Genomic DNA, 17,058 nt, shown 5'->3' on the forward strand with positions numbered 1-17,058 from the left:
CCATCCATCCATCCATCTATCTATCTATTTAAAAAACTTTATTTTTGAGAGAGAGAGAAAGACAGAGCACAAGCAGGGGAGGAGCAAAGAGAGAGGGAGACACAGAATCTGAAGCACACTCCTCCATGCTATCAGCACAGAGCCGAATGCAGGGTTCAAACTCAAAAACCATGAGATCATAACTGGAGCTGAAGTCAGATGCTTAACCAACTGAGCCACCCAGACGCCCCATGCTGCTGAATCACTTTAAATTGCTCATTGATTTCTTTGGTACTTTCTTAGAATAATGTTTATTCTAAGAAATAATAGAATAGAATGATGCTTATTCTATTCCATTTCTCCTTAAAAACAACAACACATGTGCAGGAGTTTTAAAATAGTGAATATGCTTGGTGGGCTCCCCATTTCTGCATGGGTCCAAGGCTGCCTTGGTGACTGGAGGTTGGATGGACAGTGTCACCAGAAACACCTTCTGGAGTTGGGAGTGTGGGGCCTGGAGGTTGCCCCGGCTCTCTGGATGGTCCTCTTCTTTTCCCTGAGCATAGGTCCCTGTGGCCTCTGTTCCTCAACTTTCCTTTGGTCAGTTCCTCTTTGTTAGGGCTGAGCAGAGCCCAGCTCTCTGTTCTCAGTGTGTCGCCCTGCCCTCTCCCTTAGCCAACCTGTAATGTCAGTCCATACTAGGGCTCCTTCCTCAACCCCTCCCTCCAGGTTTCCTGGGCTTATGGGGAGGAGGTGGGGGTGCTTCCTCTAGGATGGCTACATTGGTGCTCCTCGCGATCGGCCTACCTGTCACTATAAGCTGGGCCATCTAGAGCCCTCGTCTCTGCTCCAGTCTGCGGTCATGACCAGGTACCCCCTTCAGAGGCTCTTCTCAATTTTTCAAACCATTTAAGAGTGGGGCACACAGGTCCACTCCAGACTGCACCATGTCTCTGCTCCTCCAGGATTGGGGAATCCCTTTCTCTCTTCCTCTGCCACCACACCCCTCTACCTCTTGAGCAACTCCAATTTCATTCTGTAAGTCTGACTTTTCCAAACAATATTCCTGGTGGCTTTTTATTTTATTTTTTTAGGTTTGCCCCAGAAACCCAAAGAGAATCCTACACTACCCCTTAGATCATCAACATCTCGGCTCATTCAGAATGTGGTGGGGTAGCACCATAAGACACTAACCCCATCTCCCTTTCATATTTCCCTGTTCCCCAATTCTCCCATTCAGGCAGAGGGTGGATGCTGAGCTTATTGCCTTGGTGGGGATGTGGCATGTGTGAGTCAGAGCCAGCCTAGAAGCTGAGCCTGTAGGGGAGCTTAGGGGATGGACATAAGTAAAGGAACTGGAAACAAAACATTTCTTGACCAAAAGCAAGTGGGGAAAGATAGGCTTTCCTTCTCAGATTGGGGTCAGATTGTCCCATGCTGGAGGGAGGGGGTAGAGGGGCTTCCTATCGCCCTGAAAGTGAGGGCCAGAAAAGAAATGGCTCCAGAGTTTCATTCAGATCTGGGGGCCCTCCTGTGACCTTACGGCCTCTGAGAATGGGGGTGTTGGTGAGTGCTGACCATGGTCATGTTAGGAGGAATCTGTGTGGACAGACCTTCCCCAGCCCCTAACACTTCGGTACTGAGAGGGCGTCCTCGAGTGATCCTGAGAGAAGAGTGGAAACCCCACGCAAGTCGGAAGTAGTTTGTCTCTGGAGTCTGGCAGGATGAGCTTTCAAAATAACAAGTTGAAATTGGGAACTAAAGTTGTTTTTCTCACAAACTTGAGTTTAAGGGCTGATTCGTGTCTACTACATGGCTGAGGAGGCAGGTGATATGAGGAAAATCTTGTCATTCTTTTATGATGGGCTCAGGAATAGGGCACACTTACTTCTGGGGCATCTAGCCAGAAAAGGGAGCTTTGAGTCTGCAGGTATCATTCACCCCTGACCCTCCAGATAAGTAGGTGCATTTATGCATCTTTTTGAGGTTGAACATGGAGGGGTTGGTGGGTGGGAGGGTGAAGAAAGAGGGGTGCTTCTTGCCACATCCCCACTTGAGGCCCCAAGCCCACCATGCAATGTTCTTTGGGCCAGATGGCCGTCAAATGAGGGTTTGGTTGCTGAGAGCAGCACCACTGCCATCCAGGCCATTGAGATACTGCAGCAGGTGCCTGGTGATGCCCGTGGAGCCACAGGGAGCAGTACCAAGGTTCTCTTCCCTTCTGTACGGGGACAGTCCCCATTGTAGAAATGCGCTGTGCTGTTGAACAATTGTCACCACTTATTGGAATTGAGGATGTATTTCCCCAGACTAGCACTGGACTATTGTTTGTGGGTTTTGTTTTTTGCTTAGGAGGGCAGTTCTTGTACACAGAAAGCTACGTAAGACCTTTATGGGTTTTTTTTTTTTAAGGTTTATTCACTTATTTTGAAAGAGAGAGAGAGAGAAGAGGAAGGACGGAGGGGGAGAGGGAGAATCCCAAGCAGGCTCTGTGCTTTCAGGGCGGAACCCATCATGGAGCTCCCTCTCCCAAACTGAGAGACCATGACCTGAGCCAAAATCAAGAGTCAGATGCTCAATCGAATGAGCCATGCAGGTGCCTCAGGTTGTTAAAATTAGTATATGATTAATTAAGGATACAAATTCCAAAACCGTAAGTTTGTAAGTTCAACTTATAAAGTTTTTTACTGTTCTGTATAAATACACAAATGTACTTATAAATGTATTATAAATGTACTTATAAATGTGCTATAGCAAAATTTATCACTTTCAGGCTTATTTTTAAATTATTTATTTATTTTGAAAGAGAGAGAGGGAGGAAGGAAGGGAGGAAGAGAGGGAGACGGAGAGGGAATCGCAAGCAGGGTCTGTGCTGTCAGTACAAACCCCAGTATGGGGCTGGATCCCATGAACAATGAGATCATGACCTGAGCTGAAATCAAGAGTCAGCTGCTTAACTGACCACCACGATGCCCCTAAATTTAATGTGTTAAAAATTCATTTATAAAAGTAATTTTTGTGTCATTTGTTTGGCAAAAACTACCTAGGTACTCAAGTAACTCTTGTAAATATAACAAACTTTTATATATTGTGGATTTAATTTATCTTAACCACCTCACTCTTATTTATATTGTCAACCAAATTCCTTCATACCTTTTAACTTAAAATCAGAGGTCTAAAGTCAAATATGCAACCATATGTACATATCAATTATAGAAACTTTTCTATGAATATATTGCTTTCTTGGAGCAGCTGCATAGCTAACAGCAGGGAGACTTGGGGTTGAGGAGGGGACAGGAAGGCTGTCTCCTCTTTCCACCAGCATCAGAGAGGCAGTGAAGGAGAGAAAATGGGAGCCAGAGAATGGTTTTGATAAAGAAACCAGGCTCACTGAAAGTTGGATCAAAATACTATAAAAATTAAGCTCAGATTCACAACCAGATCTGATTAACACGCTCTCTTCTTAAAGATTAGTGTATTTCCTGTCCAGCATCTGGTATATACTCTGGTGATGAGAATGAAATCTCTCGAGAACTAAATCTGTGGTTTTCATCACAGACTGCTTAGTAAAGTGCCAAAGAGTCAGCAGAAGGCCATTAAGATAGCTATAAAGGTATAACCTACCTGTATTGTTGGCAGAGTGTGTGGAAGACCAAATGGGCCAGAGAGCTTCTAGAGGCCCTCAGGGCTCAGGAAAGAATAACCTCTCAGTGAGATACCAAAAGTCAGAAAAGGGGCAAGATTGAAAGAGAACAAGATCTAACAAAATGTTCTTCATTTTAGAATTGAGAAAGAATTACAGATGTGGAACCACAAACTGAAAAAAATCCCACAAGAGCAGAATGGCCCAGAAATCCTTGGACAGTAGCTCCTGTAACAGAATCCCCCTGGGGGCCTAGGCAGTGTCAGCAGAAGGAAAAATGGGTAGATAGTCCTGAGTTCTGTCCACCCACTGAAGACCTTGATGTAGGAGACCTAACGTCCTGAGTTAGGAGGCAACATACACCTCTAGGCTTTACATGTGTGGAGGGCTATCTTGAAATTCTCCATATCTCTTATGGGTCATGCATCTGCCATTGAATTTTCTGACTATTGAAATCATGATAAAACTGTGGTGCTAGTGGTTATCCTTTATTTATGATTTAAGATACCTCCAGGAGTCTTGGAATAGCAGGGTATATTACCACCCAGCAATATTCTTTGAAACAGAAATCTTTGGGGATTTATAAAATGTGGCTTGGCTCTTTGTCTTACAAATGGAATGGTATGTATAAATTAGGCACTGCAAACTAATATTGAAGAAGAAAACCAAAACGGGAAGCATCACAATCCTAGACTTTAGCCTCTACTACAAACCTGTAATCATCAAGATGTATGGTATTGGCATAAAAACAGACACATAGACCAATGGAATAGAGAACTCAGAATTCGACTCACAGATGTATGGCCAACTAATCTTTGACAAAGTGGGAAAGAATATCCAATGGAAAAAAGACAGCCTCTTCAACAGATGGTGCTGGGAGAACTGGACAGCAATGTGCAAAAGAATGAAACTAGATCACTTTCTCANCTGATGGAGGTGGGGGAGAGGGGAATGGGGATGATGGGAAGGGGGGAGGGCACTTGTTGGGATCAGCCCTGGGTGTCATACAGAAACCAACTTGACGATAAACTATGAAAGAAAAAAATAGTGACTTGGAGACCTTAGAAAAGTTAAAAAAAAAACAAACACTGAAATTAGGTTACTGATAATATCATAGAACATATGTTGTGAGGGGTTACTGACTTTGTTACTTAAGAGGCATTCAGCCAGCAAGTCGGCAAACATACACTGGAAATCTATTTCAGGTACTATGTTGGACACTGGGAATATTGGGCCCTTGGTCTCAATAAGCTTGCATTCCACTAGGGGGAGCCAAATGTATAAATAAGCGCAATTACTGTGCTGAATGTGTCGGTGTGGAAAGGTGTGTGTAGAGGGGGGAAGGGTGTCAGAAAGAATTGGTCAGATTTGCTCCAGGACTGACTGGTCAGGAAAAATATTCTTGGGGAAGGTTCCCCAGAGCATGTGTTTTGGAGACTGCTGAGGTACGCACTGCCCTGTTAGGCTTTTATGTGAAGATAACCAGAGTAACCGGAGATAAGACCTTCGGCCCGAGCCTTCTGATGGATGCACTGGTTCAATGTCACTGATTCACCCAGTGTAAGCAAAAGCTCCCCCTGCAAGCTCAAGACGTATACTTCAGAGAACCACATACACACCCTGAGCCACATGTAAGTAAATGTCTGAGTAACCCAGGCTTTAAAATTATCTCTTCTTTATTGCCACATTCATAGAAAAAGTTTGATATATTTGGATTGGTGAAAGAAAGGCACAGTGTATATTAAACAAGTTGTAGGAAGTTAAAAAATATATGGCTTCCGTGCTTGGAACAACAGTTACGTATTGCTGCTTTGGTTTAATTATCCAGGCGATCGAAATTCTGGGTTTGAAACTCTTGGAAGTCCTCCGGGATGGTGTCTGCAAACCAGAACAGGCACAGGGAGGTTAGTAAAGCTCCTTCCACCTGGAATCCTGGTCCATCTTGTGCTGTGCAAGTATCCTGTAGGGGGCACTGTCAGCCTGAGCAACAGGCCCCTGAAGGCTCCACAGCCATTTTTGACTGGAGGCTGCTTTGCAAATTGTTGGCTTAAAGCCCGGGAGTGCTCATTCACAGGCCTAGAGGAAATTAGCAGGCAGAATGGATTTTGAGTGTGATTATGTTTGAGCCATAAGAAAACAAAGGCTGCCGTAAATTAAATCGGACTGAATTTCTCACTGAACCCCCAAATCCTAATCCAGGCTGTCCTCATCTAGCAAACAGGGAAAAGGAGAGCTACCATTTACTTTGGTTACACAGAGACTGTTACATTTTAATGACTATGCAGCATGAACTTTGGGCTTCTGAGAGGAAACCGTGCTATAAAAATAAGGTGGCATTATTTGATTAATTCTAGTAATAATATTTTATAGGAACAAGAGTGTACGTCACCATTGCAGCGATATTTGAGGTTGGACCAAATGATGTTTTCTTGGGAGAAGCAGAACACGCCAAGCCGGCCTCCACGCATGGTGGTATCTATGGTGACCCCGGAGTCAGCCACCAACTCTGAGCCTTCATAAAACCGCACTCTGCAGACAACACAGCCCAAGCCGGTCTATGTCATGAAACTCAAGCCCACGTCAAGGTGAAGCACCCGCTGTGGGACCCAGGCCCCCCACTTCTTAGATACCCACATCTTTGCTGTTTCATACTCCCACTTCTCACAGACCTGGGCTGTGCTGTAGCTGTGGCCCCTTCCCTACTAGATTGGAAGCTCTATGAGGTCAAGGACTGTATGTCCCTGTCCTCCCATATTCTCTCTCTCCAAAGGCCTAACACCATGTTGGGCACAGAGTCCTATTCTATGGGTTCTTGCTGATGAGTTAAAGAGAAACCACAATGTGAACCATGACCAAGAGGTGACCTCAGTGTCCTGTGAGTTACCTTGTCCAGACAACATGCTGAAAAATCACTCCTTTTCCTGAGGTCTGACTGATAGTGATCTCATCGTGAGCAACAGCACTCCCTCAACAAGGGCTTTAGAAATTGGTGGCTGTTTGTCTGGCATTTTATGACAGAAGTCAGGGATGCTGACTGGCTTACAAAGCCCTGGAGAGAGCAAAACTTGTCCTGCATCCTCTATACCTTTGGAGTGTTCCTTCAGACACCTGGGTAGGTGAAAACCTTGTTGATAATGATCTGGGCGGGGCTAGTCCCTAACTTCCGTTTACTTGAGAACATCAAGTATTTTTTGCACAGTTTTAATACATACTGAATTTTGGGGAGTAAATTGAGAGACTGTTGACTCCTTTGTTTTGCTTAAAAAGGAGCTGTGTGCCTTTTAGAAGTTAACTCACCAGCAGAACAACATGCATTAGAATATCACTGCTTCTATTTCGTGCTGTGGTGTACCAGTGTTCAAGCATTTATATGATTTTGTCATAAATTATTCTTGTTTTTCTATTGTAGTGTTATGGAATCAGATGGTTTTCCAAATTATGTGCAGGCAGACTGTATATTCTATGACTGCATTTTGGGATAGAAAAGAAGGCTTTAGGTTTCATAGGGCTCAGAACATGATCATCTTACTGTGTGACCAACAGTACATTAGACTTAATGTCTCATAGAAGAACGAAACATGGTGGCTAATTCATGATTTTTTTCCACTAGGCTACTGTCCTGTCCTGGTCCGGAGACTGCATCTGGTCTACCCAAGCTGGCGTCCGTGCTGAGCTGCACGTTTGAGGAATGAGCAAGTAAGTACATGGTCTAAATTTCAAAGATGTAGCCTAAGCCATCCTTGTTTCCGAGAAGAGATTTTAGTGCTTGGTTTTTAAATAGTTCTATAGGGAAATGAGGCAGATGGCATTGGCTCACAAGAAGATCACTTCCTGCCACATGTGGTACAGGCCTGGCAGCGGGGAGACCAAGATAAAATGAGATACAGGTGCTGCCTGCAGGGAGTTTATAGTCCAGAGAGGAAGAGACCACCAGGGACCCACTGAAGTGCAGCGTGAAATATTCATGAATAAGGCACCGTACAGAGCCCGTGTGGAAGGGAGGCGTACTCAGGGCTCACCTCACACTGGTCACCATGGCAGAAAGAGGGTCACCACTCAAGCACTTCCATCCCCCAATGCTGAGACCTCCCTTGCAGAAAGTCCCTCCACCCACAGTTTGGCAGTAATCTCCAGCTGGTGAGTTTGAGCTTCAGTGTCTTCCACCCATTTCTTTCCTGGAAGCCATGGCCTGAGTCTCGGAAGTGTGCCCCTGGCAGGCCATCCTGGGTCAGGACTGCTCAGGGCAGCCGACAGCTGGGTAATGCACAATGAGGATGTGCTTTGCTTCAAGTGCAAGGTGAGATGTCTTCCACGTACCTGATGTAGCCCACCTGGGGCCTGTGCTGCAGGAACCAGCGGTAGGACACCTTGTCCTTCCAGCCCACGTTCCTGGAGTCCTTCCACAGCAGCCGGACCTGGTCACTGGTGTCCCCGGTGTGCCACAGGGAGTTACGGAGATGCTCCCCTGGGCCTGTCTTAGACTTAACAGCCTGGAAAGGACAGTAGCAGGGTAGGACAGACTGCACAGACCGCCCTTCCTGGGTCCCTGAGGTGGTGACTTCATGGTTATACTCTGGCCGTCTTGAATTTGGACAAAAGCGTAAACACTTTAATGCCCTTTCCCTTGAGGTGACCCTTAACCCTTCAGTAACCAGCAATGGCCGATACCCAACTAATCCATTCCACATTTCCGCTGTTCCCTACATGTGTTTGATGAGAGCTCAGAAGTCTCCCTTTCCTCCCAGCAGGAGTGACAGAGGCAGCCACTCAGCCCTCCTGTACAGAGCTGGCTCCGTCAAGGTAACAGAGGAGCCAGGATCTGGCATGTTGTGCCTGGTGATGTACCCCCAGACCTCCCCCAACTCTTGAGCCCTACTCAGGCTGACACTCTCACCATCAGTCACCCAGAGGTTAGGATGTAGCTTGTACCCAAGAATGAAGGCCAAGCCCTGGGTGTGCTCTAGTGTTCCCTGACCTGAACCCTAGCACAGGCACCTCAATTTCATAGACGAACTAAATGCCACACGAGACAACAGAGGATTTAAAAAGAGGGCTCAGAAGAGAAATGAATGACTTAGAACTGGTGATACCTTAAGCTGGATGCCAGGTTCTGCGACAGCACGGAATGGCGTGGCCTGCCAATATGTCTGCTCTGTCTGCTTCCACATGACCACGTAGAAGCTGGAGCTGTCTTGGTAACCAAAGATGAAGCCAGCGTAGTCATCGTCTGTCTGGGTGTTTACGTGGAAGGTCCCTTCAAAGTCAACTCCGTTAAATGCCGTGTACCCTGTAGGGGTCAGAAGATGACCAGAGAGGCCAACCAGCCACATGAGTAGTTGCAAAGGATGGATTCTATCCACCTGCTCCTGACACCCTGGACCTACCCACTGCCAGGCCGGGATCGCTGTTCATGGTCTGCACAATCTCCATGCCCTGTAGAGAGAGTTGAAGGAGTTAAGGGCCATCTGGGAGGGTGGAGAAAGCTCAAGGAAGCCCGGAGCCCCTGGAAGCACTGGTGAGTGATCAGCGAGAGCTGACCTCCACACAAAGATTTCATCACCTGAGGAACTGGTGTACCTTGTTATGTCCTCAAAGAAAGCACATATTTGTGTGTGTGTGGGAAGCTAAATAGAGATTATTTTGCTAAAACTGTAATTAAGGGTTTATTGAATCAGCTTAATTGAGAGAACACAGGCTTCTAATGAATGTGACTTCCTGGGTAACACTGAAAAATCTAAGCCTCTCTGTGCCTGTACCTACACAGCAAGGAAAACATGTGGGAAGCAGCCTACTGGAGAGATCAGGAGCATGGCTCTGGGGTCAGACTGCCTGGGTCCCCATTCCAGCATTCTTGGCCATCACCTGCATTGCTACCAGAAGCAATCATCTAAGATTGATGGGACTTGATCTCATGTGTAACACAGGGCTAATGAAAGTGCTGTCATAGGGTGACTATGAAGAGTAAAATGCAGTACGGGACAGTGTCCCCTCTCTGTTACCCACTTCTCCCAGAACAACCTGTGTTGAGAGGCAGAGTGGAGATGCTGTCAACCATGTCATGCTTACCTGGTTGAGGACCACCCAATTGGGATCAATCTGGGCATCCCCTTCAGGGTCCAGGACTACTGTCTGGTAGGCCCTGAAGTCGGTCAAGGTGACCTCTGCATTCTCGGGGCAGACGTCGATCCTATCGATGACCTGGTCCTGGTCAAAGTCAGTCTCACAGATGTCTCCCACGCCATCACCTGAATGGGGTCGGGGAGGAGGAGAAGAGCTGGCTACTACCCCATACACCACTGCTCGTTGACAGAGACAGTGCTGGGCAAAGAGCCAGAGGGAGCCCACACCCTACCTCCAGGGCTAGGATTCTCCCCCCAGGTGGCCAGAGGAGCCCAGCAGCAGCCATGTCTGAGATGGCCTCGAGCCCCATCCTGGAGGCATCATGGAGGGTTGCTGAACCCTACTGTACGTGACCAAAAAATTTTCTGGGGATCGAGTGGAAGGCAACTGTTCAAAATTTATCTCATGAGAAATGCTGGGGGACAAACCTGAGGTTCACCAACCGGTGGATCTTAAGGAGGACATTACATAAGCTAACATCTATAGTACTTTCTCTAGAACAAATGACAAAGAGGGAAATGACTGTCACCAGAGAGTCTCTAAGACCATCTGGTGATCCTTGGGCTGAATCTGGCTCCTGGTACGTTTTGTTCAGCTGACCTGGTATTAAAATGTTTGAACCGAATACTGCTGCGCTGTGGATGGGCACCCCCTCACCCACTCGCCAGGTCCTCACTACTTGGTCTCATTTCTGGCTTTGTGCACACTCTTCCTTATTGACCTGGCCTCTGCAGCCATCAGGACTTGTGACTCCTGGGCAAGGAGTCCCTGGTCCATGTGACCTCATCCCCGGGCTGCTCCGAAGCTGCAAGACAGCTCTTCTCTGATGGAGTACACCAGGGGTCTGCTAAGGACCCAGGCTGTGGCTACTCAGCGAGGCCCTGGGAGAGGTGTGCCACCATGTGCCTGGCAGAAGGGAGCCTGAGGGCCCAGTGCAGCTTGAGGCTGAGCCCGCCTACTGTTGCTATCCTCCTGGGCTGGGTTGGGGACCAGTCGGCAGTTGTCCGGTCCGGGGGGCACTAGGTCTGGGATGCCATCATTGTCATCATCGTCATCACACTCATCACCAATGCCATCCTTATCAGTGTCCAGCTGGGCACTGTTAATGACAGTGGGGCAGTTGTCTGTGCTGTCCTGGTGTCCATCTCCATCACTGCGGGAGGAAGAAGAGGTGGTTTGCAGCACAGCTGAGTGGAGAGCAGGGAGAAAGAAAGAGTTGGGGTGTGGGGGCTTGGGCTTTTGTCAACCCACATGTCCTTAGGGCTGCCCTGTGAGCCTCCAAGACCATTTTCCCACTTCCTCGTCTTGTTGAAACAAGTACATCATATCTACTCAAGAAGATAAAGGGTGATTTGTGATTTTGTGACCATAAGTTCCTATCAGTCCCTGGGGACTATGATGACCTAGCCCCCCACTCCCCACCGAGACTGTGCAAAGGGAACAAGGTAAGGGGCAGTGGAGCCAGGCTGCTCAGTGAATCTTGGCTCAGCTGGTTACTAGCATGCAGCCCCAGACAAGAGACTTCACCCCTTGGTGGCTCACAGATGTGTCCACATCTGTAAAATGGGAGTGACAGAGCCCACCTCATAGGGTTATGAATATTAAATGCTTCTGTGATTAGAATGTGGCATATTACATTTTAAGCTATGATAAAGCACTTCCATGTGCTGGCTCCTAGGAAGCCCTCCAATGTTTCCTCTTCCTCTTCACAATCCCTGGCCAGTGGGCCCAAGAAGGAGCAGATGTGAATGCCTCAGGAAGAAAGGCACAGAGAAGAGGGCGGCCCCTTCCCAAGAGCCAAGCATGGAGGCTGGGCTCAGACCTTCATTCTCTGCCCACCTGACATTTCTTTTCTTCCGACCTTACAGCCACCAAAGGAGGAGACTGCCCTGTCCCCAGAGGTTTTCCTGCACTGATGGAGGCCTCCCATGGCTACTCAGAATCAGAGCCCATGTTTCTTTCACCCCATTCCACCCACGGCCTATCCCAGGCAGGGACAGGACAGGGGAGGGAAGCCAGAGCCCAGCTCATGCCCTTCAGGCCATGTGTCCCAGATGGGTCCCAGAGAAAATGAGGCCAACCTGGGCAAGTAGAAGATGACATGGCTCCAACAGTCGAATTCCTGTGCCTGTAGCACGGCTGATTTTTAAATCATAAGACTGAGCTATTTCCATCAGCAGCCATTCTATACAGCCTTGCACATTTTTATGCAAAAACAAGCAGTTCCTGTCCTCCTCCCCAAGGTTCAAGTTTATGGGAATTAAAATGTAGCAGAATGAGTCATTTATTTTAGGCAAATATCTAGAGGCTGACAGGATCGGATATTTTAGAGATTCCTTAGATGGTGGTCGGTGCAAGAGGACCTGCACCAGGGAACATTCTCGATGTCCATCACTTAGGGAAGGCCCCACTCCGAAATGGAGACTGCCTAGGTCAGGTTCTGTGGCTGACGCTTCTCCTTGTGCGGTGGTAACAGTAACACAGCCAGCGTTTGGCACAGGTCTCCTGCGGACCAGCGCCCTGCCAGGAGCTTCACCTACTTTATCTTTTATTCTTACAGGACCTGCGAGGTGCATTTAATTCTCTCTGCAGTCTCAGTTTCTTCATCCGCAAAGTATTGAGAACTAGGATTAAGTTCATCTGGCTGACACATACTTTGCAGCAAGGACACAGCACAAAGACAAAAATGGGACTTTATGGCAGCTGTCCTTGTACAAGGTTGGGCTCGCACACCTGTGTGGGTAGGGCCACCTCAGAGAGGAGGTTCAGAAGGGAAGCCCTGCTTGTTCCTGCTGTGCCTTTAAGGGACATTTCCCTCTCTCATCCCTGTCCTGCTGCCCTACAAGCATCCCTGATGGAGATGAAAGGGGAGAGAGCCTTGGACCACAGGCACCTCCAGGGCAGAGATGCACTTGGCTGTGTTCTTGCTGATGTTTCTATAGCATCTGATCCAGCCCTGTGTCTTAATATAGGACTACATCGTGTGGGGCTAGCCAGGTTGACAAAACTCATTTGCACAGAACAATACCACCAAAGAAAGGACACAAAATGAAAAAAATCCAAGGACAATGAAATAACCGTGATCCCTCAGCAAACTGACAGATTTCTATTTTGGGATGATGGTGAAGCTTCCCTGAGCTGAAAGACTCTCATAATAAAGGAGCTCATACCCACTGAGTGCTAGGTATGTAAGGGAAGCTGTAATGTGCACTCTTTGTAAATTAACTCAGTCTTCACAACAGACCTGGGAGTTATGTGCCATTGTCGTCCCCATTTTCCAGATGAAAAGAATGAGGCACAGATTTGATAACCTACCTGAGGTTAGCTAGTTTGTGTGTCACTCAGAGCCCATGTCTGAAGCATGATGCTCTACTGCCTCTCCTGTGTTAGAGTCTCACTTGCTGGCAGTGCCTTGTGGTACCTCCTGACACTGTCACCTGGCTATCGAGAACTTTCAAGGAAGGGTGGTGACCCTGGCCAGAAACAGGGCTACTGTCCCACCAGGAGCTCAATCTCTCTCAATTTATTCAGAGAGATCCTGAAGCAAGGTAGCAGCAGAAGGTTCCAGAATCTAAAATTCTCTCTCAATGTTTCATCGGGCCCTAATGCAGCTGGGAAATGTACCATACCTGTCCTGATTGGTGTCGCAGGAGTCCCCAACCAGATCGTTATCCACATCAGACTGTGAAGAGAACAGAGCATGTAATTACTCATCCCTGAGTAATTGGGCCTTCATGCATGGGACGTTCATGCATGGGACGTTCCAGAGAAGGCAGACCTGGCCCCTCACCACGGCATCTCAGGAGCGGTTTCTCTGGAATTCGGTTGGGGCGGAACTGCAAAAGCACAGCACCATATTGGTGTGGGCATGATGCTGAATTGTCAAAAAAGCCTTCCAAAATATCAAGCCACATGGCTGGGCTGCCTACACACCAGATGAGCTGATGGGAAAGGGCGCCGGGGCAGGAGGGGGGCAGGTGGAGACGTGCAACTCTGGCGTGGGTCTGAGGGCAGCCAGCCAAAGGCATGGGGACGAGGCAGACTGATTGGGCACTGCTTCTGCATGTTGGAATTGAGCCAGAATGGGAGTGAGTCACAGAGGGCAAGGGTGATGCCCCTCTCTCGGGGCTGTAAAAACACATGACGCATCATATCCAATTATCCAGACAGGAAGTGGGAGGGAAACAACACGGTGCTGACTGAACGTCATCTGAAATGTCCATACATAGGCTGTGGAGGGGCTTGCAGACTAAAAGGACACAAGGCTCCCAATGGTTAGCTTCGATGCTACATTTTCCTTCCAGCAAGAAGACTTGTTTTGGGCATCTTTAAACTCCTGCTACTAGTCTCACAGGCACTCTATAGCCCGTGAGAGCAGCCCAGAGGGCCTCAGGTCTCCTGTAGCGTTCTTCCCACCACCTCCAGGCCTCAGGTGTGCAATTCTACCACGTCTGCCCTGGTAGGGATGTGCAAGAGCAAGCAGCTGAGTCAGTGAGCTCTGCTGTCTTCTAGGCCCTGGTCTTAAAGCGTCTTCACCTAGGGGAGCTCAGCCTAGGGTATGAATCCCCTGAACGCTACTCACCTGGTTAGGGTTGCTGACATCGGGACAACTGTCACAGGCATCCCCCACGCCATCGCCATCCCTGTCCCGTTGGTCACGATTGGAAACTTTTGGGCAGTTGTCCAGAATGTTTTTTATTCCTACAAGAAAGGAACAGTTCTCTGAGGTCAACACACAGGCCTAGAGGACAGGCTGGGTGCTAAGAGTTCAAGCCTCTACCCAGACACGTAGTGAGTAGATGTCTTGGGCCCTCCTCCCAGAGCCACTAGCTTTTTCAGCAATTATCTGGAGGTGCCATCAAAGGATGGATGCTGGGAGACTTAAAAATAAACAGTGATCTGAGGCATTTCTCCATGGAGTTAGAAGGTACCAACGATGTCAAGGGCTATCACTGTAACCAGAGGAGGAGGTCAGGAGGTTGAGGTGGACGGACCCTGTAGAGGGAGGACCTTGTGGCAGTATCAACAAAGACTGGGACCTGAGGGCCAGGCCCACCAGGCCCCCATCTTCCCAGCTGTTGTCTGATTATGTCCCATGCCGGCAGCTTGAAATCAGTCATGGTGGGAGTGTATATATAGCATGGAAACTGGCAAATGCCAGATCTTGGAGCTTTTTTTGGTTTGTTGAACTGGTTTACCAGCATACCACTGGATCTGATCATCAGTCGGGCTTGCAGAAGATAAGGTCATGTTTTAGGGAGGTCCATACCTCCTATTCTAGAGTGGGGTGTGTATATGTGTGTGTGTGTGTGTGTGTGTGTGTGCGCGCATGTGTGTGTGTGTTGGGTGGCTGTGTGGGTGGAGGCCCAGGAGTACATTTCTTAAAAGATTTTCCTTCAAAGCCCTTGTGATGTGAAATGTTTTTCAAAAACTATCAGATCCATCCTATACTTTGATGGTTGTCATCTATATGCTGTGGAGGCTACACAGAAACAAATGTTCTGCCTCACATCCTTAGAGGCTCCAGAGCTCAAACTGTGCGCCTGGGGGTGCCATTCACACAGCCCACACTAGAAGGCCTCTTCAGTGGAGCCTGGAGCTGGGCAAGGCAGCCTTCCTGCCTCCACGCTCTTCCCAAAATAGGCAGGGGATGGACACGTTTCCGGGAGATGCCCTACTCTCTGCAAGAGGGGCTGGATCCGAGGCTGTAGCCTGTGACCCTGGCTCAAGGCCCCCTCATTCAATTCTCTGCTCCCAGGAATCTCACAGGTGGGAAGGGGGCCGGGTGGGAGGAAAGATACACTCTTTCTAGGAAGACACAGGCCCTATGAAGACAGAGCCCTGGCAAGACACTGGTTGAAGTAATCCCCACACAGTTTCTGGCAATGATGCAGAGTTCCAGCAACCCCCAGGGTTCTGAAATAGAGAAGCGGCCTATGGCATCTCCTGGCATAGAAACAGGTGGGCCAGACATAGGCTGCAGGAAACCACTCCATGGGGGAGGCCTTGTGAGTTAACAATCCTATTTCTGCTCCTAACAGGGAACAAGGGCAAAGGACACATGAGTCCCACATAAAAGACAAAGCAAGACAAGCCCACCATCTCCATCCATGTCGTCATCACAGGCGTCGCCTTTTCCATCTCCATCAGTGTCTTTCTGGTCATTATTCAGGACGTTCCGGCAGTTGTCACAGGCATCCCCAAAGATATCTTTGTCACTGTTCCTTTGGTCCACGTTGTGAGTCAGGACACAGTTATCCTAAAGGATCGGAAGTCCATTTACTAAGAGTTTACTGAATCCCTCCAAGGTCCCCAGTCCTGCCAGCGAGCCTCCATCCCCGTTGTCATGCACTGGCAGAGCGCAGGAGAGAGCTGCGATGCCACCGGATCTCAGGCACGGCAACTACCATGGGGGACGACTAATATAAACAGGTGACCTCACAGGCTTTCTTCTGCTTCCCTGATGTGTGGCAATTCACTCGCCCTCCCGGCAGAGCGAGTACCTGCTCGTTCAGGATCCCGTCTCCATCTGCGTCGTCGTCACAAGCGTCTCCAATGCCATCTCTGTCTGCATCTTCTTGGCCAGAATTTGGCACATACTTGCAGTTATCCTGAGAAGAGAGACATCTACATCTGACTTATTTTTCAGTTTTATTGATGTATACCTGGTAAAATTCTAATATATTCGAAGTGTACACTGTGATTATTTAATATACCTTTATATTGCGAAAAGATTCCCACCATTGAGTTAACACATTCAGCATCTCACATATTGACGCTTTGTGTGTCTGTGTGTGAGAACATTGAAGTTCTACCCTTTTAGCAAATTGCAATTAGACAATACAGTGTTACCAACTACAGTCACCATGTTATACATGAGATCCTCAGGCTTTATTCATCTTATGCCTGCCAAGTGTGTACCCTTTTATCAACTTCTCCATATTTTCCCCACCCTTGTCTACATCTGTCTTAGGTCAGACATGCTTTCTAACCTCAAGATTGACTGTAGCAGCCTCACTTTCCTGTTGATGGCTGTTTTGCTATATTTGAGACACAGCTACTTTCAAAATGCAATTTTAAATAGAACCCATAGGATCTCTCCCCCATATAAACTGTGGCTCTGGAAAGCCCCCAGCAAATGCAGTGTTTTTCTTGTGTGCCCTCCTTACCTTCTTGCAGTTCCTGGCAGAGCATGGCAGTTCTTCATCGGGGTAACTGTCAATGTCCACATCCTTTCCACAGATATAGCCATCGCCAGCCCAACCAATGCCACACTGTGAAGGGAAAGCCCAGGAGAGGCTTGGGATGCTGAGCCT

The 17,058-nt window shown here is 48.1% G+C and overlaps 1 protein-coding gene across 1 annotated transcript in view; it reads right to left on the bottom strand.

The window, feature by feature from the left end:
• Positions 1-5,280: 5,280 nt before the first annotated feature.
• THBS4 (thrombospondin 4) overlaps positions 5,281-17,058 on the bottom strand; it is a 43,134-nt gene continuing 31,356 nt past the window's right edge. Inside the window, exons 11-22 of the mRNA XM_077759880.1 lie at positions 16,912-17,016; positions 16,246-16,353; positions 15,842-16,001; positions 14,325-14,443; positions 13,372-13,424; positions 10,702-10,895; positions 9,689-9,867; positions 9,007-9,055; positions 8,713-8,909; positions 7,940-8,112; positions 6,012-6,151; positions 5,281-5,500 (exon numbers count right to left, since the gene is read on the bottom strand). Of these exons, the coding sequence (XP_077616006.1) occupies positions 5,439-5,500; positions 6,012-6,151; positions 7,940-8,112; positions 8,713-8,909; positions 9,007-9,055; positions 9,689-9,867; positions 10,702-10,895; positions 13,372-13,424; positions 14,325-14,443; positions 15,842-16,001; positions 16,246-16,353; positions 16,912-17,016 (1,539 nt within the window). The 3' untranslated portion in view covers positions 5,281-5,438. The remainder of the gene's footprint in view (positions 5,501-6,011; positions 6,152-7,939; positions 8,113-8,712; positions 8,910-9,006; positions 9,056-9,688; positions 9,868-10,701; positions 10,896-13,371; positions 13,425-14,324; positions 14,444-15,841; positions 16,002-16,245; positions 16,354-16,911; positions 17,017-17,058) is intronic.

Source organism: Crocuta crocuta, unplaced genomic scaffold, assembly GCF_008692635.1.
Source record: "Crocuta crocuta isolate KB4526 unplaced genomic scaffold, BGI_CrCroc_1.0 scaffold162, whole genome shotgun sequence".
Lineage (NCBI taxonomy): Eukaryota > Metazoa > Chordata > Mammalia > Carnivora > Hyaenidae > Crocuta > Crocuta crocuta.